Here is a 25,143-nt window from a genome sequence, read left to right on the forward strand (position 1 = left end):
ATTCTCCCCTACGATCTGCAGTTGGTGCCCCCCACATAGGCGACTTGGCATTTAGGTCTCCGAGAATGATAGATTCAATACCTGACGCCATGCAGTCCTGAACTATTGCATCTACTTCAGCTTTGAAAATATCAAAAGGGATGTTAGGAGAGATATAACAACAATAAATCTGATATTGCTGAAGTCGAATACACAAATATCCTTCTTTTGCCCTTATGCTTAGCACCTACAACTTATCATTTAAAAAATATGCAGCTACATCACATCTTTTGTCCGTGAACCAACCACCTTCAGCTACTCGCCTTCTGTTTGGCTCGCTAACAAGCACTAAGTCTACTTTCTTTTCCAAGGCTGTCGCATACATGATGTCATGACTGTCGGATTTCCTCATGAGATTCGCCTGAATTCGTCGTTTGAATTCAACTTCCTTGCCTCTAATATTAGCTTCCTGTAAGTAGGGCATTTCATTTGATCTGAGCGGTGGCCCTCCACTTGGCATATGGTGCAAAACGAAATGTTCCCACAATCCTTCGCCAAATGGCCTTCTTGTCCACAATTTGGACAGCTCCGTGACCGGTCATCCTTAACGTCGCAGTGTGGCGCTTTATGTCCAAATCCAAGACATTTAAAACACCTTGCACCTGTAACACTTTCCTTCACCATACAGGTTGCCCATCCCACATTTATTTTCTTTTTCTTTAACAGTATTTTCGATGGTTCCATTGGCAAGATTACGGTAGCATTCAGATTTCCGAACCTCCCCGGTCTTACGGACGTAATATTGATCTGAGATTCTTCGACAGCAGCTTCTAAGGAGAGTGCTGCTCCAAGATAGTTTTCATTTAAATCCGGATCCATACCGTACACTAGAATTGTTCTCCCCTTCCTTTTTGTTGAAACCTCTATTTCCTTGACGTTTTTAATTATCTCACGTTGTAATACGTCAGCCTTTCCTTTGCCTTCTACAGTAAGTAAAAGGTCATCCTTTGCTGTTTTACTTATTCGTTTTATTTTAATGCCAATTTTTTCGATGTTTACTCCTTCCTTTACTGTTTTAAGCAATTCGGCGTACGTTTTTCCCGCAGCTTTGCACGTAACTGTTTCCTGAGTATTATCATTTAAGGATTTCTTTTTCGATGTTAATCCCACAGAAACAGCCTGTTTTACCTGCGTTTTACCCGATTCCAAGCACCCTATTTCAATATCACTCTTACGAAACATCCATTCCAAGATTTTCCTTATATAATTCCGATCAAGGGTATCCGGGATAGTTATCAGCACCTTTCTTGCATGAGTTTCAATTATCTCTCTCCACTGGGTGAGACATGAATACAGGCTCTGCAGGTCATTTACTCCATCCCGATTAAATGAATATGGTATTACATACACATATCGCAGCTTCTCCCGCTCTCCTCCTCGACTCGTGTAGGTTTGCGTAACAGTGCGCAGGAATTCCGTCTTACCTTCCTCCAGATTAGAGTTCAGCAAGTCAGAGATTTCTGTATGCATATTCTTCATGCTTCTCATAATTCCATCCTCCTCTGTAAGATGTTTGGGATTTACAACCATTGATATATCCCAATCAGTCAATTTCCCTATATTTCCGGAGATGACGTGCGTGTTACTGTAAACAGTCAGGCCATTCCTTATCCAATAGCTTCGCAAACTCATCAAAGCACGTAGCTTCCAAGAGGGTCTGCTCTATATCTAGCACTCTGTCACTGAATTGTGCCTGTGTCCCAACATCATGGGTTATTTTCTTACTGGAGGTAGTGCCCTGTTCCAAATCACTCCTAGCCTTTGGATCTTCATTCACATCAAATTGTTCCCATTCCCACGAACGACTACGAATGATTTCTGCCATTTGTCCCATTTCTTTAATACCTTTCTTTATCTCCGCTTTGGTATTAGGAGTCATCTTAACTAATGGTAATAAGTCTTCACTATGCTTGACTAACTTATCAATTTCTAGTCGCATCTCTTCTAATCCTACTCTTTGGTTTATAGTCTTCGTACTCTGTAGTTCCATGGTTACGTCCAGCTCCTCATCCGACATAGTATCTCTTTGGTTTTCTACATCTATTTCAACTTCTTTTGATTTGACATTGCTATTCTCAGTACCTCTACTTTCTTTTCTCTTTGAAAACATAACCTTAAATCATTTAAAGCAATATAAATGACCTATTTACCTTCTTAGAAAAGGGATGCCTCTTTAGCTCATCGCGTTCTGAAGGGCAGCACTTCCACTTATAATCGCAATATATTTTATCCATACACAGCCTTTAAAACACCACTTAATTAAGCAAATACGCGGAGCACTAAACAACATCAGCCATTCAATAGCAGCACGTAGTAGTAGTAGTAGTAGTAGTAGTAGTAGTAGTAGTAGTAGTAGTAGTAGTAGTAGTAGTAGTAGTAGTAGTAGTAGCTGCCAATTTGCATGGTCAAGCTGTCAGAACTGCTTTCATCAATAATTACTTTTAAGGTGATGAAAAATGAACAGCAGATATTATGCGACTAACAGACTTAATGTTCTCAAAATCAAATCAAAATCTCTTTATTTGCAAATGAGGTGTCTACCTCGGTGGCAAATGGTACACTAAAATACGTTATTGTCAAGCACTAAATATTAAATTAACAAGAGAAGAAAATTTTCCTATAATACAATATTATACAATTTACGCTAACAATGTTTTCTATTAAACACACAGCTCATCCTTAATAAATTTATATTGTTTACAAAATTCTACTTATAATATCTCCTGTACTACTTACAAATATAGTCAACTGATATACAATATGTGGAATTACTTCAAATGATACTATACAACTGGTATAAGATTAATATTTACATTGCATTTATTTATTTATTTACTTTTTTTTTTTTTTTAACCCGTTCTGGATCCTAAGTAGCATAACGACCTGCTGCGTCTTAACCAGAGCCCCTTTTGCCACCACTTTTCAGAGTTCCTGAAGGGCCTTCACAGCTACCGTAGCGGTCCCAGGGCCCTCGAAGTCCCCACTGTACTTCACCCCTACAGGTAGTCCCCTACTTTGGCTGTCCAAACTCCTTAGACCAGGGAATGGAATTAATTTATTTACACACATTTTTTTATTTACAATAACCTGCACTGGTCGAATGCCCTCTAACACTTCATTTATTTTCTCTGTTGCTGTTTATTCTCTTCTTGAATATCTGTACAGATGTTGGAAAAGGATCAAACACTACCCCTGGTAAACTGTTCCACTCCTTCACACCCTTCCCAATGAATGAAAATTTACCCCAATCGCTTCTGCTAAAATTCCTTTTAATTTTATATTTGTGGTCAGTCCTGCCGATATAATTATTTTTCAACCGAAGCCTCTCACGGATATCTCCCCATGCTTCTTCTCATGTATAGGCTCTATATAATCCTATAAGTCTAGTTTTCTCCCTTCTCTTACTTAAAGTTTCCCACCCAAGTTCCTTTAACATTTCTAATACACTACTCTTTCTCCTGAAATCCCCTGTTACAAATCTTGCTGCTTTCCTCTGCACACTATCTATTTCTTTTACTAGGTATTCTTGGTGAGGATCCGAAACACTGTTTGCATATTCCAGTAATGGACGAACCATACTCAAGTAACTTTTTTCTTTTAATTCTTTGTTGCATCCCTTAAGTAGCCTCATTATGACATGTAACGATCTGTAAGCTTTCCCAACAATGTCATCAATATGACCCTTCCAGTGCAAATTACTTTCAAATCTCACACTTACGTTTTTGCACTTGCCATCTTTTGGGATAACTACCTCATCCAAAGTATATTCAAATTCAGTTTTAAAGCTCCTGTTTGTAAAAGTTGTAACACTTGATTTGCCTCCATTAACCTTCATATTATTTTCTTCAACCCATTGTTGGATTCTTTCAAGGTCCCTTTGTAATTCTGAATAATCCTCAATGTTGTTTATTTCCCTATAAACAATTATGTCATCTGCATACAATCTCATTTTTGATGTTATATTGTTCCCTAAATCATTTGCGTATTTTAAGAAAAGTAACGGACCGATTATACTACCCTGTGCAATTCCCTTCCAAACTTTCTCTTCCTGAGATACATTATTCATCTTAATTCATATTTATTAGTAAGACAGTTATAATACAGTGGTCCCAATGAAACAACTAATAATGTAATAATAATGAATGTGGAGACACATGCTTCACTGCTTTCTGAGAAGAAAGTCTTTTTAAAATTTCAATTTCCCAGTTAGCGGCCCTTGTCCTTTTTGTAACTGTCTCCATTATTCGCAATTCTCTCAATAATCCCCCGAAAATTTGCTATTAAAGAGACGGAATGACAATGAATAACTATAAAAGAAATGATGGTTGGGCGTATTTTTTTGTAATAATGTGTTACTGCTTAATAGACTTTTGAAATTGCGAGTTTATTATACATTATCTGCCTTTACAAAGATCTTTCTCAAATTTGAGTACGTATAAAAAGGGGCATATTCCTTGACATAAAAAATGAAAACCGTACGTAATATGATTTCCATACTTCGTAGTTGAATACGCAGAAATATGATGTATAAATGCCTAATAGAAACTTTTTTGATCAAACCTTTCTTTTAGCTACAAAACAGGTTTTCCTTTCTCCTGAAAAGTAAGGATTTTGGAATATGTACCCTTTTCAACTCGCCGATTCAGTTACAATTGCTTACATTTTCCGTACTATTCCAGTTAGAAGCTATTGATCTTTACTTAAGCTTTTCTATTTCTTTTTTGGCATTCATTACACAAGCAAGCTGAAGAAATGTTAATATCAGTAGAAGCCAATTTCCAGCTGTCTCACTTTGTGTTGCCACTGCCTTTTCGATATGCCGTGCTACTGCGTGACTTTCCGGAAAGTTTTGCTCGTAGATAACCAGCAGAAGCGATCATAAAGGCGGTGAAGGTGCGAAATAGGTCAGTGAACTGCAGGAAGAGATTCCTACGCCTTGGAACGAGTGAATACATGCTGTATAGTAATACAATGCGTATACTATGTTTGTTAGTAAGAAAAATGTACAATGCTTATACAGGGTTTATTCACTGTATTACTATACAAGTGTCAAACAACTGTATAAGGACTTTTTATTAGTAAGACGTCCGACTAATTGGCTGAATGGTCAACGTACTGGCCTTCGGTTCAGAGGGTCCCGGGTTCGACGTGCGACGTGATGAAGAGAGTTAATTTAGCTGACGATATCACTGAATATTTTGACAGTTATTCAAGTGATGATGTTTCTTTGTCTGAATCGGAAATTATAGACGACGATGATAATAATCCAGCACCTCCAGTAAGAAATGTGTGTTTTATACAAAATGCCCGACTTTTTTCAGTGATGCATCACTTTTCATAATTTAATCTATCCTTGGATCTATTGCACATAGAATCTTGATATTTACCATTGCTACCTCAGACTACAGGGGTAACACCAAACAAGGCACAAACACAGTTAAAAGGGGAAGCTAAGAGTACAATACACAATATAAGAAAACACTACACACTCGGAAAAACAGTAGCTAGCATTACGCGGATCTCCAACAAAACAAGTACGTAACTATCAGTAGGGCCAACTAGTGAACGACAAAACGGGAAGATGGAAGGGCTGGGAACCTACCAAAGGCATAGACATGGCTTACATAGCGGATTCCGAAATAAATTCCCGTGATCCTTAGATTTGAAAAATATTATATACAAAATAATCTTACAAATACATTCGAAGTTACGAGCTATAAGTTCAGTGGTATCCATAGCTTATTTCATAGCAGGGTAAATTCAAATTTCAAAACAACTATACATCTAGTTACCAATGCAGTAGTACAATGCAATTTACAGGTTATCCAAAGTCTAGCGTACCTCAAGTGATACAGAACTACCAGAGGCAAACCCCAAGGGAAATAATATACATATTTTAGTGAAACAAGGAATGGGAATGCCTCGGAAACGAACAGGTAAGTCCAGCTGAAAAACTAAGGCATCATAAGTAACTAATTTGGTGAATCTAGGCGAGGTTAGGGCAGACTCCTGTATGAAAAGCAAATCGGAACATTACGGAAATTTTAGCAGGAACGGAATTCAAGAGTGCTTACCCGAGGAGAGTGCCATCCCGGAAGCCGGGGGACGTCAACCAGATAGGCTGCTCGCAGACAGATAAACCGAGACCGACAGAATTCAGGATACAGAAATTAATACGAACACTGCCTCGCTCACTATATATAGGAACTTCCGGCCTCGGAGGCAGCCAATCAGCGTGCACAAGTTCCCTATCGGCACCTAGACTCACCAATCACAACCTTACTTTCGATCGCGAACTTTGACTAACATTCTAGAATACACATGATCGCGAAAGTTGTATTTTTCCAGAATAGACAGAACACACTTTCTAGAACACATACCAACAAAGTAACACACCCTGTACAAAAGTTATGTAACTTTCTGGATCTTTCCAGGAACTATAGACAGAATTCTACTATTTACAAATGCCTATGTTACAACATTATACAGTACAGGTTAGGTCAATAAAAATAAAACATCATATTGTATTTTACAAACAAAGACTTCAAAAAAAATACATTCCAGTCGCATTACATAGTTCACTTGTAACATCTTCTTCCTCCCCGAAAATCGAGCGCTGCTCGACCAATAATATAACCTCACTGGGGAGCAAGCAATAGAGCGTTTTCACACAGTACCGATAGTAAAGGTACATTACTTTAACACACCTGATTTCTTGAAGTTAACTTTGTCAAACCAACAACACAAACTGTCATCTAATTTCCAAAAATAATATAGATCCACCTCTTGAATAAATATCACAAAATCCACATGGATTGTCACATTGCACTTCAGAATGCCTTCTTTCACAGATGATTAGACAATTTGTACTCTGTCCACCAAATCATGTACACCATACTTTCTGCCAAATGTTAGAAATACCAAAACTTCTCACTTGTTGCTAATACTTTTGCACTACATTCCCACAACAGTCACAGCACAGCTAGGCCACAGGTTCTTGCTGATGATGCGGCTGCCGACAAGGCCGTTTGCCGCCAGCCTCCATTCAATGTCAGTCCAAACCTGACACGTAGGTGAGATGCAGTTCAGTGGTCTCTTGCACCAAATAAGCCGGGGTGAGACACCGTCCAGCCCGCCTGCCACCAATAGGACGTTCCCCGCAGGATAGTGGTGCCGGATGGTGACGCCCAAGGCACACAGTGTGCCTCCCAATTTGGCACTTCAGGTTGCTGCCCGAAGAAGCTGGTCACTGCAGCCGCTGTAACACACACAAACCGCAGCAGACAGGGAAATACTTTGAGGTAAAAGTATGCTGCTGGGCTCAAGATCTCGCGTAGAGTCACCCGATGGGTGGCTTAATAAGTATGCAATAGGGACTCTCCCTCGCACACCAGGGATATTAGGGCACTAGCCCCGGGGTAAGCACTGCTACCTACAATTCACGTGACAAGATTATGGTGGGGGTGAAAAGAAACTACTGGAGGGTGCGCTAAACCTGACCGTAAAAGAAAGAATAAATTCCAAGTAGTGACCCTAAACTAAAACTTATCTAACTTATAATACTAAATCGATACACTAGAGGATACCTAAAGTATTCACTTACACAATTACTTACAACTAACTTACAATAAAACAATAAATCTTATAACCAAAACCTTATAAATAACCTTACAATAAAATTATTTTACAACTAAATTTTTACAAATAACTTACAACTAAGTCTACAAGGTCACCAACGATGGTATTTACCCTTCCCTACCAGACTTAAGGTACCTTGATCTGGGAGAGATGTACTCTGCTGATCCTTTTCCTTTCGGGATCGCTCACCAATAATGTCACCGGGGTGAGGAACTTTAAGATGGTGCAGGGACCTCGAAATCTGGGGGCCAACTTACTGATAACATGGTCCGCAGCACTACTGATGGGATGTGTTTTAATAAACACCTGGTCACCCACAGAGAGATCGTGCGGTCTTCGGCCGTGGTTGTAATTACGCTGGACCTTAGCGTAATAAACCTTCAGGTTCTTTCGTGCTCGGTGCCAATTAGCTCGGATCTTTTCTGGGCTGGCATCGTCGGGCAGAAGATCATTAATTGACCATAGGTTAGATAGACGAGAATTTGGAGTAAAAGCCAACATCAACGAAGCAGGGGTTTGCTTGTGGCTTTCGTGGACAGCAGTGTTAAATGCAAATGACAACCAATTCAATGAAGAATCCCACTTGGAGTGGTCTGAGGAGTGATAAGCGATTAGGGCAGATCGCAGGTTACGATTCACTCTCTCAGCATAATTGGGCTTCGGGTAATACGGGGTAGTGGTTACATGAGCAATGGATAGATCAAAGCAGAAATTCCGGAACTGGGCAGAAGTAAAGGCTCTTGCGTTATCACTTACCAAGAATTGACAGGGTCCAAACGAGGCAAATATCTGTTTCAAGCACGAGATGGTGGTGTTGGCGTTAGCCATCCGAGTGGGGAACAGCCACGTAAAACGCGAAAAGGCATCAACACACACGAGTATGAAACGATGACCATTCCGAGATCTCGGGAAAGGACCAGTATAGTCTATGAACAGTCTTTCCACGGGGCGAGAAGCATGCTCAGAAGACAAGAGACCTAGACGAGTATTCGGGGCAGGTTTACTGATGTTGCAAATCTTACAGGACTTGACAAGTTTACGGATCTCACTATCCATAGATTTCCAAATAAAGTGGTTACGGATTTTTTCTCTTGTTTTGAAAACACCCAGATGACCACCCACTGGGGATTCATGAAAGTATTTGAAGAGAGCCGGGACCAGGTTAGTTGGGACTACAATTTTGGGGTCTCTGCGACCACGAGCAGGACAAAATAAGACACCATTCTTAAGAATATAGGGCTTAACATGCTCACCGGATTTAATCCTGTCGACAATGGCTTTTAACTCAGGATCATCCTCTTGATGTCTGGCAATATCCTTTTTTTCACTTTACAATGGCGAAAAATGAGGGTATCCTCCTATTCAATACATCAATCTTGTAATGGCAATATCCTTGAAAAGGAAGGGAGAGTCTTTGAGAACTACATTGACAAAAGTTGATACTTGTTTGGTAGATGAGTCTACTGGCTCGGATTGAGGGTCAGAGCTGTCTGGATGGAACATTCTACTGAGGCCATCAGCCACAACGTTTTCCGTGCCACGAATGTGGCGGGCTTCAAATTGGAAGGCTGAGATGCGCACTGCCTATCGTGCTAGACGACCGGTCTTTCGCAGCTTGGCCAGTACCCAACTCAACGCCTGATTGTCAGTTTCCAGATAGAAAGGGAGATGTTGGAGATGTTCCAGGTACATTCTGAAGCGTTCTAAGGAGAAGACAACAGCCAGGGCTTCCAACTCATAAATGGAATAATTGCGCTCAGCAGGATTCAGGGCACGCGAAGCATAAGAAATAGTATTATTATTTATAAGTTTCATATTCCGTATTGATTGGATTCAATGTAATAGACAAGAAAAATGTTCCACCGATCAATACATTTATTGTGAATGAATTATTGCACTAGTACCGGTTTCGACCTATATTGGCCATCATCAGCTAGCACACAAATTTACAGTCATCGGACAAATTTACAAAGATGTTACGTAAGAGCATCCGGATGTCTGATAAAAAATGGAAGTAACCGGTACTAGTGCAATAATTCATTCACAATAAATTTATTGATCGTTGGAACATTTTTCTTGTCTATTGCATAAGAAATAGGACGATGCCCTTCTTGAAATTCCTGTAGAAGAACTCCGGATATGCCTGAGGAAGAGGCGTCAGTCTGAAGAATGAAGCGTTTAGAGAAGTCTGGCATAGCCAGTACAGGGGCGTTACATAAGGCAGATTTCAAGTCCATGAAGGCTTCACGTTGGGCATCACCCCACACAAATTTGGCATCCTTTCTTCTCAAATCATTTAATGGAGCTGCACGTTCAGCAAAATTAGGAATGAATTTGCGAAAGAAATTCACCATGCCAATGAATCTGGCTACAGCCTTGACGTCCTTTGGTGGGGAAAATTCTGGATGGCGGCAGTACGACACCCTGTACAAAAGTTATATAACTTTCTGGATCTTTCCAGGAACTATAGACAGAATTCTACTATTTACAAATGCCTATGTTACAACATTATACAGTACAGGTTAGGTCAATAAAAATAAAAACATCATATTGTATTTTACAAACAAAGACTTCAAAAAAAAATACATTCCACTCGCATTACATAGTTCACTTGTAACACCATGTTAGAAAACAATAATATGACCTTTCTACTAACATCAATCACAAATTTGTGCATTGAACACCATTTCTCAGAATTACTTCAAAACTTTCAAAATCTGAAACTGTAACTTTGTTTTGAATTTGTATTTTTTTTAAATTGAACCCTTCTGGTTTAGGGACATGACTGAAATGCAGTGATAATAAGTGATATATATACTCTGTATGTTTACAAACTTTCTACTCTGTAAGTTTACAAACTTTCATGTTGATATATTTATTGGTGTGCCTTCCATGTAATTTTGAAAGAAATGTGTGCTTAGTGGGGTAAAAATGGCAGATAGTTTTCACACATCCATCAGCTGAGTGCTTGAAAGCGAAAGGGTTAAGTATTAATCGCTGAAGCTACTCCCACTTTTACTGGACAAACAAAGTCAGAAATCAACGACCCGGTTTATTTTTCTTAATTGTTTTCATGAATCTAAAAATCATTAGTAGGGATTTCAGGACCTCTGCAAACGTCGAAGATCTTGGGTTTGCAACTAGCAATTTCACTAATGTTGGGACTGGTGGTTATTGTCCCGCTGTGTTGTGCATATAGTTCTGTATGTCTCCAGTGTTTCGTGTTTAATTGTGTTGTGATGTCATTCAGCGTCGACATTGGTGTCTACCAATGGTGCAATAGGTTTGTGTATATACGGGTGGAAGTTCGATGTGAACCCAAGGCGTCTGAAGTTTGTGTTTGTTATATTATTTAAGGTTATTCCAGTGGGATATTGGTTAATGTTAGATTAGGTGCCATTCAGATATCTTTATATATGGTATACACTTATGTATCTTGGCTAGGCTGATGATGGTCCTCATAGGACCGAAACTAGTACCTTGGAATAGCACATTGTAATGTTTTTGTAAACATCGCATGATTGTTAAGTATTGAGAAGGTGAATTAAAAATTTTGTATTTATTTTTTGTGTAATCTTAACTCAATACGGAACCAACTATGAAGTTTATAACCTTGAACACGGAGGCTTTGGCATGTTAATTTGTAAATTCCTGATTTATTAAATTAGTCTCTATCTTATATGAAATGAAAATTATCTTATTAGTATTATTATCCGTTTTGTATGCGACATTGATCTTATTTTTCCTGAAAATATTAGCCAATTGATAAGAGTGTTTATTTCGAAAAGTTAGAACTGCAGCTGATTTTTTTCTCCTTTCGCTCTTTAATTAAAGTTGTTTTTGGTTCATTTTTCACTTTATTTATCATTCTATTCATAAATTTTTTGGAATATCCATTCTTACGAGCAATTTGATGGATTATATTTCTCTCTCTATTATAATTCTTCTTAGACATAGGTATGTTCATAGCTCTATTAATTAAACTGTGAAATGTTGCCTTTTTATGTTGACGTGGATGATTGGATTCATTTTTGAAATAGTATCTGAGTAGTTTTTCTGAAAATTTGAAAATCGAAATGACCAGAATTTTTAGTAATTGTTAAATCTAAATAATTTAAAGTCCTATCATTTTCAGATTCCATCGTAAAATGCACTTCTTTATCCAAAGTATTTAAATACTTTAATATACCGTCAGGTTTAACCTTCTGTTCATCGATAATAACAAATATATCATCGACGTATCTCATCCATGTAATCAATCCATCTATTTTATCCACTGTTTAATTATATTCCATGTAATCCATGAATATGTTTGCTAAAATACCTGAAGCCAGTGAACCCATTGCTAGATCTTTAGATTGTTTGTAAATTTTGTTGTTAAAAATGAAATAGTTTTTTTCCAAAGTAAATTTGAATAATGTTAAAAATTCTTCAATTTCCACCTTAATTGGCTGTGTTGTATTAAATTCTTTCTTACTATTTTTATAGTATCCACGATAGGAATGTTGGAGTACATATCTTCGGTATCCAAACTATGTAGTCTGTTAGCTCAATGTTTTGAATTCTGTTACAAAAGTCAATAGTATTAATTAGGTGCATCTGGCTATTAAACTTGTAGTGTTCTTTTAAAAATCTTTGTGTGAATTTGGCCATCTTATATACCAGACTATTTCTAAAATTAACTATTGGTCTAATAGGAATTTCTTGTTTATGAATTTTCGGTAGTGCCCTTAAAGTAGGTATTTCTGGGCTCATGTTAACTAGACAGTTAGTATCTTTGGAGTCTAATAAAACAGTTATGTTATTGAGAATTTGTTTAAGTTTTTTCTGCATAGATGACGTGGGATCTTTCTTTATCAATTCAAAATGATTGTTAGTTAGAAAATTCTTAGTCTTATCAATATAATCTTGTCTTTCTATCAGCACAATTGTATTACCTTTATCAGCTTTTGTCAAAACAATATTCTTCTTCTTCCTCTTGCATTCTGGCCTTCTAAGGACCACGTTACAATTTCAATTCTTCCTCCTTAGTTGTTCTTTCCTTTTCTTCCAGTATTCTTTCACTGTTTCACTGTGCTTCTTTTTCCTGTCTTCAGTCCACTTTGTGCCCGTTTTCTTTTCCTTCCTCTCTTGGAATCCTTCTATTTGTAAGACTTTCTTCCTAAAAATCTTTCTTTCCAATAATTCTTCTTCTCGTATGTTGTTCGTTTCCAGGTCTTTCTTGACTTCTTGAATCCAGGTGGTGGTTGATTTCTTTTCCCAAAGGTACTTGAAGATTCGTTTAGTTAGTCTATTGTCATCCATTCTATAAATGTGTCCAAGAAATAGCAATCTCCTTTTTCTTATTGTTTCTGATATGTTTTCTATGTTCTGGTAAATTTCATTGTTACTTCTTAATTTCCAAAACTCTGCAATTCTTAGAGGACCTATTATTTTCTTTATAATTCTTCTTTCTAATATTTCTAATTTATCAAGCTTGTAGTTCATAGCTCTATTAATTAAACTGTGAAATGTTGCCTTTTTATGTTGACGTGGATGATTGGATTCATTTTTGAAATAGTATCTGAGTAGTTTTTCTGAAAATTTGAAAATCGAAATGACCAGAATTTTTAGTAATTGTTAAATCTAAATAATTTAAAGTCCTATCATTTTCAGATTCCATCGTAAAATGTTTATCCAAAGTATTTAAATACTTTAATATACCGTCAGGTTTAACTTTCTGTTCATCGATAATAACAAATATATCATCGACGTATCTCATCCATGTAATCAATCCATCTATTTTATCCACTGTTTTATTATATTCCATGTAATCCATGAATATGTTGAAATAGTATCTGCTGGCATACAGGGATTCTGGTTTCACTACTGTGTTGTAGTGCTTTATTTTAAGTTTTGTTGATAAGCACTTTTTGTTGTAATTATTCTGTTATACCGTAAGCTCTTTCCATCTTTTGTATCCTCTCCTCTATAGCAGATTTTTCTAAGTCATTTTCTTGAATTGTCTCACCCAAATATTTGAATTTCTTTACCTTTTCTATTTGACCAATATCCGTTACTAAAATCTTTGGGGCACTTTCTTATTCGTGAAAAATTTTGTTTTCTCGGCAGAGATTCTCAAGCCTGTCATGTTGGCTGTCTTTCCAAGGAGATTGACTTGCATTGCTGCATCTGTAAGGCTTTCTGAAAGTATGGCAAAGTCATCTGCAAATGCTAGGCAATTTATTGCAAGACCTTTGTTCTTTTTCCTCAGCACGAGTGGCAATATTTTGGATTCTTTCCATTTTTCATTCCAAATTCTTACAATTTTTTCCATGACACAATTGAAAAGGAGTGGAGATAAACCATCACCCTGCCTGACACATGTATTTATTTTGAAAGGTCGAGATATTTCACCCATAAATTTTACTTTCGAGGTAGTGTCAGTAAGGGTTTCACGAATTAGGTTTCCCAATTTAGTTTTAACTCCAAAATCACGGATTACTTTATCTAGGGTTTCCCTATCAACAGTCAAAAGCTTTTTTAAAGTCAATAGATGTTACAACTAATCTTTGGAGTTTATTAATCTGTGTCGAATTATAGATATCAGGTTGAAAATCTGTTCGGAGCAAGATCTTCCCTCTCTAAATCCACCTTGATATTCACCCAATTGACTGTCCAGTGTCGATTTTACTCTGTTTAGTAGTATTGTTGAGAATATCTTGTAAGCAACTAGCAAGAGGGATATACCTCTGTAGTTGTTGACGTCTTGCTTGTTACCCTTCTTGTGTAATGGGTGTATTAGAACCACTTTCCAATCCTCTTGGATCTTTTCTGTTTCCCAAATTTCTTCAAAGATTATTTGTAGATCTTCTATAATTTTTGGTTCAGTCCATTTTAAAAGTTCAGCTTTTATGGAGTCTTCCCCACTAGCTTTGTTATTTTTAAGATTTTTTAATGCTTCCTTAATTTCTTCCGCTGTTGGAGGTGATCAGCTTCTAGATTTTTGTGAATTTCTGAAAATTATAATTTATTATTTGGCTCAGGGCAGTTCGGCAGGTGTTCGAAATGTTTTGCCAGAATCTCACAATTCTCGGCATTGTTAAGGCCAATTTTACCATTTGTATCTCTGAAGCAAATACTCAGGTTATTCTTAAAGGTCTGATAGAAATTTCGGGAGTTATTTCTTACAAAATTATTCTCAATTTCTACTAGCTGTGATTTTTCGAAAGATCTTTTAACCTGCCTTATTATTCTTGTTGTTTCTTTTCTTTGTAGTTTAAATAGCTCATAGTGTTCATTCTTTCTGGAACATTTTCATTTTTTCCCACCATTTCATTCTTTCGATTAGTGCTTCCTCACATACATTATTCCACCATACTTTCTTTTTAGTTTTAACTGATCTAAATACTTTCTTTGCTGCAGTATTAATTTGTTTAGATAATTCTGGCCATTTGCCATGCTGACTTATTTTAATTTCTTCCTGAAAGTTTTCTTTAGTTGCTTGTGTAATGTTGAGCCTATCCATCTTGTATTTCATTAATTTCCTCAGCCTTCTTTGATTCCTGCAAGGTAGAAGCTTTAGCTTAATTTTAAGAGAGGTAGTGATCGGAGTCAAACTCCCCACTTCTTATTACTTCAACATTCAGAATTTCCGTAATACTTTTTTGAAAAAATAGCTACAGGGTCCAATTGAAACTCACCTAACATCGGGTTTGGGGACACCCATGTTTTAGCCTTTCTTGGAAGTTTCTTAAAGAAAGTCGACATTAATTTTAGGTGAAAGGATTTATAGAGATGAATTAGTCTCATGCCATTTTTGTTTGTTTTTTTGTGTGCCAGATATGCCCCTACTGTTTTGCTGAAAACTTTTTCTTTGCCTATCTGTGCATTAAAATCACCTAGTAGAATAATATTTAATTTTGGAATTTTTGATATTTCATCATCTAGAAGACTCCAGAATTCTTCAGTTTTACTTGGGTTCTTTCTATTATCTTCATTTATTGGTGCATAACAGTTAACAAATGTATACTTTTTGTTCTTGCATTTAAGTGTGAGAAGAGATAACCTTTCTGAACTAGATTTGAATTCCACAACATTATCAACTATTGCTTTATGGACATAAAATGCAGTACCTAGTAGTAGCATTCCTTTCATAATTTTGATTGCTGGTTTACCTTTAAAGATTCTATAATCTTTGGTTTCTGTTACATTCTCATTCATAAACCATGTCTCTTGAGTTGCTAAGATCTGGATTTCATGTCTATCTAAGAAAATTTCCAGTTCTTTCTGTTTGCCGGTTTTTAGCAAGGAATTTACATTAAGAGTGCCTGCAAAGAATTTAAATTTAAGTCTGAAAGGATTCCAAGGATGCTCCGACTCACCCTTATTGCAGATGTTGGGACTCCCCAGAACCCTAGGTCCCGATGCATTGCATAACGCAATGGTGGATTTCTCTTCCGAGCTACCACCTGGGGTAGTGCTTTCATTCAGCGGTCTTTCCATTCTGCAATTGAAATTGTACATTGTACAAGGTAGGAAATTAATTCCAAGATAAGATTGGAATTTTAGTCCGAAATGATTTTTTATTCGTGCTTTACTCCACTAGGTTCTTCCGCTCTCTCCGCCATTGGGACATTTAATTCCTCATTCGTCTTCAAGACCGTTAACCAGGTTTCACCTGTAACCCTAGGCAGGGGCCCTTATAGGGTGCTACCATCCAGAGCCAGATGGACCCGGGTATTTTTACGAGGTTGTTACTCCTCCCCCTCCTCCTTCCCCATCACTTGCAAGATGAGGCCCCGGGCTTGGGAACGGCAATGGCGGAGTTCACAACAATATTATTATTATCTGTCTTCTTCTTCTTCAACATTTAATATTCTTATTCAACTTCTTATGGTTCTCTACCGTATGTTCTATCATATTGGATAATGTTCTACTAACTTCGTATCTAAGAGGAACGTGTTCATCAACTGGTAGGTTAACTATGGCCACTTCAGTTTAAGCTAATAATTTTAACAGATCTTTTCTATTACTATAATTCTCCTTTCCCCAATTGAATTTAGACCCTTTACTTAACATGTTGACGACGGCGTATTGTTTTCCGAGTTTATTCGTTAGGAACGAAGTGAAAAATCAGAGATAATTGAACTCTAATGGATATATTACATACTATTACACATCTTAAATAGAGCCTATAGGCGTTAGGGTGCACTGTGTGCACTGTGTGCTGAGACCGCCCGGCGGGTCTCATCGTCCACAAGTAACGCACAAGGTTCGCGCGCACTCTGTGACCCGCCGGCGACCTCACTGAAAGTGGCGGTCTTTACTTGAACTCTAATGGATATATTACATACTATTACACATCTTAAGTACAGCCTATAGGCGTTAGGGTGCACTGTGTGCACTGTGTGCTTAGACCGCCCAGCGGGTCTCATCGTCCACAAGTAACGCACGGGGTTCGCGCGCACTCTGTGACCCGCCGGCAACCTCACTGAAATTGGCGGTCTTTATGCAGCATTGTTTGTTTTGATCGAATGTAGTGTTGTGAAGCAACATGTTAAGTGTGTGTCTATTCTTATATTTGTACATATTTTCTTCATATAAAATGATTTGAATAATGGAACAAGCATATTGAATAATTTCTTAATTATCCTAGCTCCTGTGTACGCCCTGCATGTCCCACTGTATACAAAGTTAGTTTGCCTTGTGTAGAGACGAAGCAGAAAGGACGAAAGCATAATCTGTGAACGGCGCGCATACAGCTCCAGTATATATAATGTGTCATGAGATCGCCGGTGAGTCTCACCGTCCAGAAGTAAAGAGTTGGTGTGACCCGCCGGCGGGTCTCATAGTCGCCAAAGTGTTAAAATGTTCATTTCATTAACATCAAATTTAACTTGAGTTAGTTTTCTAACAGGTTCAAAGAACTTGTGTTCAATATCACCCAGAATATTTACCTTCTTATTACCTTAAAGTGTTTTACTTTATTATCAAGTAAATTTTGGAACTTCTTATCCAGTATCACTTGTTTCTTGCTCAAAATATTATTCATTGAATTTTTTATGTTCTTCTGTAACCAGTCCCACTCTATTTTTGATGCTGTTTTGGCTATCATTAGATAGTAACTCATATAACTCACTATTAAGTTTGAATTTTTTAAGGAAAAGAAACTTAATTTCATTCCTGAGCCATACTTGATTAACCTTATGCTGTGTTTTTATCTCATTAGGATGTAACCTTCCTCTTTTTTGCAAGGATACCAAATGTTTAGGCACCAGTTTATAAGATAAACATATTTTAAGAAGAAGTATGTCTTTAGATTTTGGAAATTTTAATTTTTAAGTTCTTAAACAATTTCTTAGCCTGGCTGGCATACTCACTGTTGATAAACTTAACCATGATAGGATAATATGGATGATCGATCCATATTGACTACTCTGAAAGGTATTACAGAACTATTTAAAATACAGTAGTTATATTTGAATCTGCCTTGTCAATACACTTATTAATGAAAGAAAACTATTTATTTAACCATGCATGTTTTGGGAAGTCAACCATTCCCTTCATCAATGGTCAGTACAAAGAATAAAAACAATATAACTATAATTTGTTTTTACAATTCAAAGAAGTATTGTGTCCAGTCCACCATATCAGTATATAAAGAAAACTTATGAAATATTATGAAAGTAATTAATATATAACATTTTGTTGAACTGAATGAGAATACCATACTTATATAAATTTAAGATCTTCGAGTTTTTCTTCTTTTTTCTTCTTTTTGTTCCTTAAATTATTATGTGCTAGTCTATACAGTGGGTTATCTTATGCAGTTCTTTCATTTAAACTTGATTCAGAATTATTTTTCTGTGTAAGATAAATTTCTAAATTTTCCAAAACAGTAATTAATTTTCCCTCTTTGGCCGAATGTATTAATTCCATGTCATTAGAAATATCTGTAAATTTATGATTCTTTTCAACCATATGTTCTCCCATTGCCGATTGTCATTTATGTTTGACTGCATGAACATGTTCCTTGTACCTTATAGCCAGACTTCTTCCAGACTATCCAATGTATCGTTGTTTACATGTTTGGCATGTTAATTTGTAAATTCCTGATTTATTAAATATACATTTATTCTCCATCTTATCTGATTTGAAAATTATCTCATTAGTATTATGTTGATGTTCTTTTTCCTGAAAAATTTAGCCAGTTGATAAGAAAAGAAAAAGAACATCAATGTCACATACGGAACGGATAATAATACTAATAAGATAATTTTCAATTTAGATAAGATCGAGAATAAATGTATATTTAATAAAACAGAAATTTACAAATTAACATGCCAAATATGTAAACAATGATACATAGGACAGTCTGGAAGAAGTTTGGCTATAAGGTACACGGAACATGTTAATGCAGTCAAGCATGAAAGATATTCGGCAATGGGAGAACATATTGTTGAAAAGAATCATAAATTTACAGATATTTCTAATGACATGGAATTAATACATTTGGCCAAAAAGGGAAAATTAATGACTGTTTAGGAAAATTTAGAAATTTATCTTACACAGAAAAATAATTTTGAAACAAATTTAAATGAAAAAATGCAGAAGATAAACCAACCCACTGTATAGACTAGCATATGATCATTTAAGGAATAAAAAGAAGAAAAACTTGAAGATCTTAATTTTTTATATAATATTCTCATTCATTTCAACACAATTTTATGCATTAATTAATCACTTTCATAATATTTTATAAGTTTTCTTTATTCATTGATATGGTGAATTAGGACACAATTCTTCTTTGAATTGTAAAAACAAAAGATAGTGTTATATTATTTTTATTCTTTGTACTGACCACTGATGAAGGGAATGGTTGACTTCCCGAAACATGTATGGTTAAATAAATAGTTTTCTTTCATTGATAAGTGTATGACAAGGCAGACTCAAATATAACTATTTAAAATTGTTCTGTAATACATTTTGGGTAGGATCCTCTCAGAAATAATCTATAAGCGATTGAGCAAATTTCTAGCAAGAATTTTACCTGCTATAGATAGCAATGATATACCACAATAGTTGCCACAAACACTACGATCACCTTTTTTGAAAAGAGTAACAATAGTGGCATTTTTAAGGTCGTCACTTTCTTCACAGGTTTCCCATATTCAGAGGATAGGAGTATGAAGTCTGGTCTTTAGAGGTAGACCTACACTTTGAATCAGTTCCAGAGGAATCTTATCTGGGCCAGGAACCTTGCCAAGTTTCAGTTTATTCCTTGTATTCCTTGAATGTTGGTGGAAAAGCCATCCATGGTTGTGGGGATGTCGGGGCACATCATCGAGAAAGTCCTTAGCAGCATTTGAACTCTGATTGAGAAAAGTGGACAAATGTTCTTTCCATTGTTCTATGATTTCTTAACTATCAGTAATAGTGGTAGCATTATCAGCAGCTTTCAGTGTCCCGGAGGAGGAGCGAGTTGGGCCATATAACTCCTATATTCCTGCCTAGAAGTTACGCAGGTCTCGGGCATCAGATATACTTTGCAGTTCCTGAGCTTTCTGCTGCCACCAGTTGGTCTTTATTTCTCTTATTTGCACCTGACATTTACACTTGAGTTTGAGAAAGTGCACTTTCTTTGCGTCTGAAGATGGATCTTGAAGAAGGGATAGATGGGTTTCTCGTTTAGCATTGATAACACACAAAATCTCTTTGTTGTTGTCATCAAACCAGTCTTGTCTTACATTTTTCTTAAAACCAATGGTTTTCTCAGCTGATTCTGTGATTACTTTCTGCAATGTAGCCCATTCCTGGTCAACATCCTTTTTGTTGACTGGAGCACTTGTCAGCATGTCAGAGATCATGTTGTGGAAATTCATGGCAGTGGGTCCATCTTGAAGTTTAGATGTATCAAACTTCTGCCTGGACAGGGTTTGAAAATGCCTGCTTGGTTTACAGTGAAGACTGATTCTAAGATGAGAGAATAGCAACTTGTGATCCATCCAGCAATCGTCTACATTTCTAACTGTCCTAGTGATAAGGACATCCTTCCTATCACATTATCGAGTGAAGATGTAATCAAGGATGTGCCAGTGTTTAGAGCGAGGATGCATCCATGTGGTCTTGAAGTGATTAGGTAGGCATAACTTTGTATTTTTTACCGGTATGAAAAGTTCATGTTTGGTACATAGACAGAGAAGCAGCAATCGATTGTCATTGCAACTACCCAGTCCTTGTTTGCCCATTACATTTTCCCATAGCAGATTATCCTTCTCAACTCTTAGCATTTGAAGTCACCTAGTTGGAAGAGCTTGTCTTTAGTTGGTACGTTGGAGATGGTTGTGGAAAGCAAGTTATAGAACTGGTTGTTAGCATCTTCATCAGCATCTAATGTAGGAGCATAAGCAGAGATGAGAGTCATGTAACAATCTCCGGAGAGTCATAATTCTTTCACTATCTGCAGTTGGGACAAGTTGGTGATTAGCTACTATATTTGTCTTCACGGCAAAACCAACACCATGAATACGATGCTCGCCATTCTCCTTACCCTTCCAAAAGATGGTATATCCTGAACTGGGTTCAATAACTTTGCCTTCACGGGATAATCTTGTTTCTGTCAAGGCAGCTACATCAGTAGTCAATCTAGAAAGCTTGTGGGGAACAAGAGCTGTTCTCCTTTCAGTTCTGTCGCTCTCCTTCGTGTCGAGCAGTGTTCGGACATTTCATGTTGCAATTATAAATTGTTTTCCCGGACAAAAGTGTGACTTCCGATGTTTAGCCCACCTTTTCTAGGGCCTTTCCCATTCAGGGGTGGGCAGTGGTGATCCTAAATAGGCCTGCCCAAACACAGGTGCAAGACCAAATTCCCAAGTAGTCACCATTCTTTGAAAGACGACCAACACACACCTGCGGCCAACATGCAGGTCCAAACTGAAAGCATCCAGTTTCACCCAAGAACCTGTTTCCACCGTCCTTATCCCATCACTGTTGGACTTGGAGTGAAAAATGACAGCTGAAGAAAGTGCCACTGGCATGGATTTCGTTAAGGTGGATCACAGCTTGCCTTGAAGTCACCCACCCACACACTATGATTTCAGAATCCTTCACCACGGTACATAATGCATGAGACATGTGGTGCCAAACACCGAGGCTACAACGGACTGCCGCTGACTCGAGAAAAACTGAGTGGCGCCTTCATAGCCAGTCCGCCTGGCATTTTCTCTTCTGCTTCACTCGCCGTACTGAAGCCCATCTTCTCCCCCGAGTAAACCGTTGAGTAATGGTGTTTCAGTAGCATTTCCTCTACTGAGAGACCCTCAGCCCTCCTAAAGAGCCTCATTTTCCCAAAGCCATTGGCCTCTTTAGATTGTACTCTTATTTATCCCCGAGTCCAGGGCTGCCTCTTCCGCCATCTCCAGTGTACTGAAGTCGACCTTCTTCGCTGCCTTGGAAGAGGGGTCCCTACCTGCTACCTGTAATATGATTGTATATCACGCATCTGCAGTCAGTATTGTAGGATTCACAAACTGCAGCAAGCGCCAGCCTGCTAAGTGGGAAGTACGTCTGATGGAACATTTGTACTGTGGACTGGTTTATTCAAGCAGCAGAACATTCCAAATATATTTTTGAGCAACCTTGGTGGGGGGTTATCATTATAGTACAAATTCAAGAACATGTTTTGCAAACTTAACCACATATTTTCCACTTTTTGAGCACATAAATGCATATTTCTGAAAAATTAAGCACTTAATTATTTTAGCATTGGTTATTACTAATAAACTTAACAGAAGTTGTATTAAACTCACTCTGGTGTTCGTAGGGCAGATTTCCCTGCACTTGTGGTCAAGGCAAGTGGTTTAGCGGCAGGCAAAGGTGTAGTGGTTGCAGCGTCTCAGCTTGAAGCATGTCAGGCTGTTGATATGATACTCTGTCAGCATTCCTTTGGTTCAGCAGGAAACACTGTTGTTGTGGAGGAATTACTGGAAGGTGAAGAAGTTTCGGTATGTAATGTATGATTTTATGTACTTTCTTTAAGTTGGTTACTATTTACTAATTTAATGGAATATTAAACCAAGCAAGCAAACAAGTGTGGAATGGGAAGGGAGTCAAGTCATAAATCAATCAAAAGTGATAAAACCAATGAGCTCGACAGCTGCAGTCGCTTAAGTGTGGCCAGTATCCAGTATTCGGGAGATAGTGGGTTCGAACCTCACCATCGGCAGCCCTGAGGATGGTTTTCCATGGCTTCCCATTTTCACACCAGACAAATGCTGGGGCTGTACCTTAATTAAGACCACGACCGCTTCTTTTCCACTCCTATCCCTCTCCTGTCCCATCGTTGCCATGAGACCTATCTGTGTCAGTGTGACGTAAAGCAACTTGTAAAAAAAACAAAACAAAAAAAAATGATAAACCATGTAATATTCTTGATATCTATGGAAAAATATGCAATAAATGTTCATAAAACTGGTATTTTCTTAGTTTTGCAGTGCTTTATAAAGGAGGGGGCTTTAGTTGCCTTTAATCCAAACTTGTTTGCCTGCTATCTTTATGTAAATGAAAGTTCACCGAAAGTGATTGAACTTCAATTTTTTATTTACTTTTCTTTAGTAGTGGTGAAATTAGTAAACCTTCTCTTACCCACATGGATATACACCATACAACATTATTGCTTGATGATTACACAGGTCAACAATGAAAAATCTCCACAAAAAATAATGATTGTTTAAAGTAGGTGCTGAAGTGCTGATTACTAATCTCTTTTTTCCCCTACCACATAGTTTTTTATTTTTGCGTAGTTTGTACTTCATATATTTAAGCTACATGCAGCAGGCCGCACCTGCCGTGAGTTCTTGTGTACTCTGAAATGGACAGCAGGAAATAGTATGGTGGTGAACGGGATGCATACCTGCCAACCATTCTGATTTACCCGGAAACTTTCCGTTTTTTAACTCGTCTTCTGATTTTCTGATTTATTTTTAATTCTTCCTCTTTTTGACCAATATGACCTCCAGTACAGTCAATACTCTTCCCCTAGGATAAAGGAGAAATTCTTATGTGCTTGTGTAATTTACCCAACCTCATTTTCAAGCGTTTTTATTTGATGCTTTATTTCGCGAGTGTATTGTCCGTCATCTTCGTGTATCATGTTTTGTGCTCGCCAGAGCAGCATGTGTGCTTTATGGCTGGTTATTTGGGACATCAATTGTCCTACAAGCAAGAGAGGATAGCAACTCAGTTAGTCGGGACGAAAGAATGAGTTTCTTATCGTATGGTTCGCGCACTATTAACATCGCTTCTGTGCATAATTTTGTTGGAGTTGTATGCCACGTGTTTTTCCTAGCAGTTCTGTGTTTTTCCCCATGTCAAAGTCATATGTTAATAATGTACGAGACATACCGATCTCTTTTGTATGTGGTAGTCTCTTGTATTTCAGTGCATTTTTATTTATTCTTACTTCATAATTTTAATGAATTGAATGTTTTTCGGGGAGTTGTGTCGGTGAGAGTTTCTGGTATTTTCTCTTCACGTTGTCTGTCTTTCTGTTAGGTCATAAGCCCAGAGGCTGGTTGGATCCTCAAATAGCACCACCAAAGGTTATGCGGTTATAAGGAAACCCCAAAAACCAATGGCAGCACCAAAATGAGGCGTACTAGGCAAGATGAGGAGTGAGGTAGTTTGCCATTGCTTTCCTCACTGGGTCAGAAAGTACTATTGCAGCACGACTGACACTATGGGCAGCACCTTTCATAACACTCAGATGCATTAATCATGCTCTGAATGTCATTACTCAGCACTACCCATACCCCAGCAACTTCCATGTTGTCACAGCCATGGATGTTGACTGGGACTTCGGTGGAAGCTACACTTTACTCTCGCCTGTGCCAAGAGATGGATGCAAAAGTACTGTATCCATCAAGAAATGACAGCAGGCATCTCTTCACGTTATGGCCAAAAAACATAACAAATGTTGTCTCCAAGTGTTCAGAGATACCTATAAAATTATATTTCCGTTCATTTTACAGTCTAATAAAGGAAACTATTATGCGAATCACCTCGGGAGATAAATTTTATTTCGAGTTATCGAAATTTCGAGATATAGAGAATACCGTTTTTGAGCATGTACAGCACATAATTGAATCATATATATCTACAGGCTTTTACTGAATACATTATGTTTAACGGTACTTAAAAAAATACAAAGAAACTCTATTTTACGGCATCACTTTAATTATAACACTTATTATAGTAACTTTTTAGAAGACAGGATACAGTACATACAGTTGTGAAACAAGAAACATAGCTCCATTAACACATTTGTTTGTTGCGGTTAACCTTTCCTTCCTTCACATTGAAACTTCTCGTCAATACCACACAGCCAAGTTTCATAAATGGAGCTTGTCATCCACGACTACTGGGCTTGCTTTCGTACGTGGCCGGTAATTAAGACACCCGAGAAACAGCGAGGCTTTGTCGATTTGC

The 25,143-nt window shown here is 37.5% G+C and overlaps 1 protein-coding gene across 2 annotated transcripts in view; it reads left to right on the top strand.

Annotated features, from left to right (window-relative positions):
- Positions 1-25,143, top strand: part of Gart (trifunctional purine biosynthetic protein adenosine-3 Gart) — a 529,244-nt gene that overhangs the window by 92,941 nt on the left and 411,160 nt on the right. For both annotated transcript variants that reach the window (XM_067141687.2, XM_067141686.2), the window contains exon 5: positions 22,481-22,661. In XM_067141687.2, the coding sequence (XP_066997788.2) occupies positions 22,481-22,661 (181 nt within the window). The remainder of the gene's footprint in view (positions 1-22,480; positions 22,662-25,143) is intronic.

This window comes from Anabrus simplex, chromosome 2, assembly GCF_040414725.1.
Source record: "Anabrus simplex isolate iqAnaSimp1 chromosome 2, ASM4041472v1, whole genome shotgun sequence".
Taxonomy (NCBI): domain Eukaryota; kingdom Metazoa; phylum Arthropoda; class Insecta; order Orthoptera; family Tettigoniidae; genus Anabrus; species Anabrus simplex.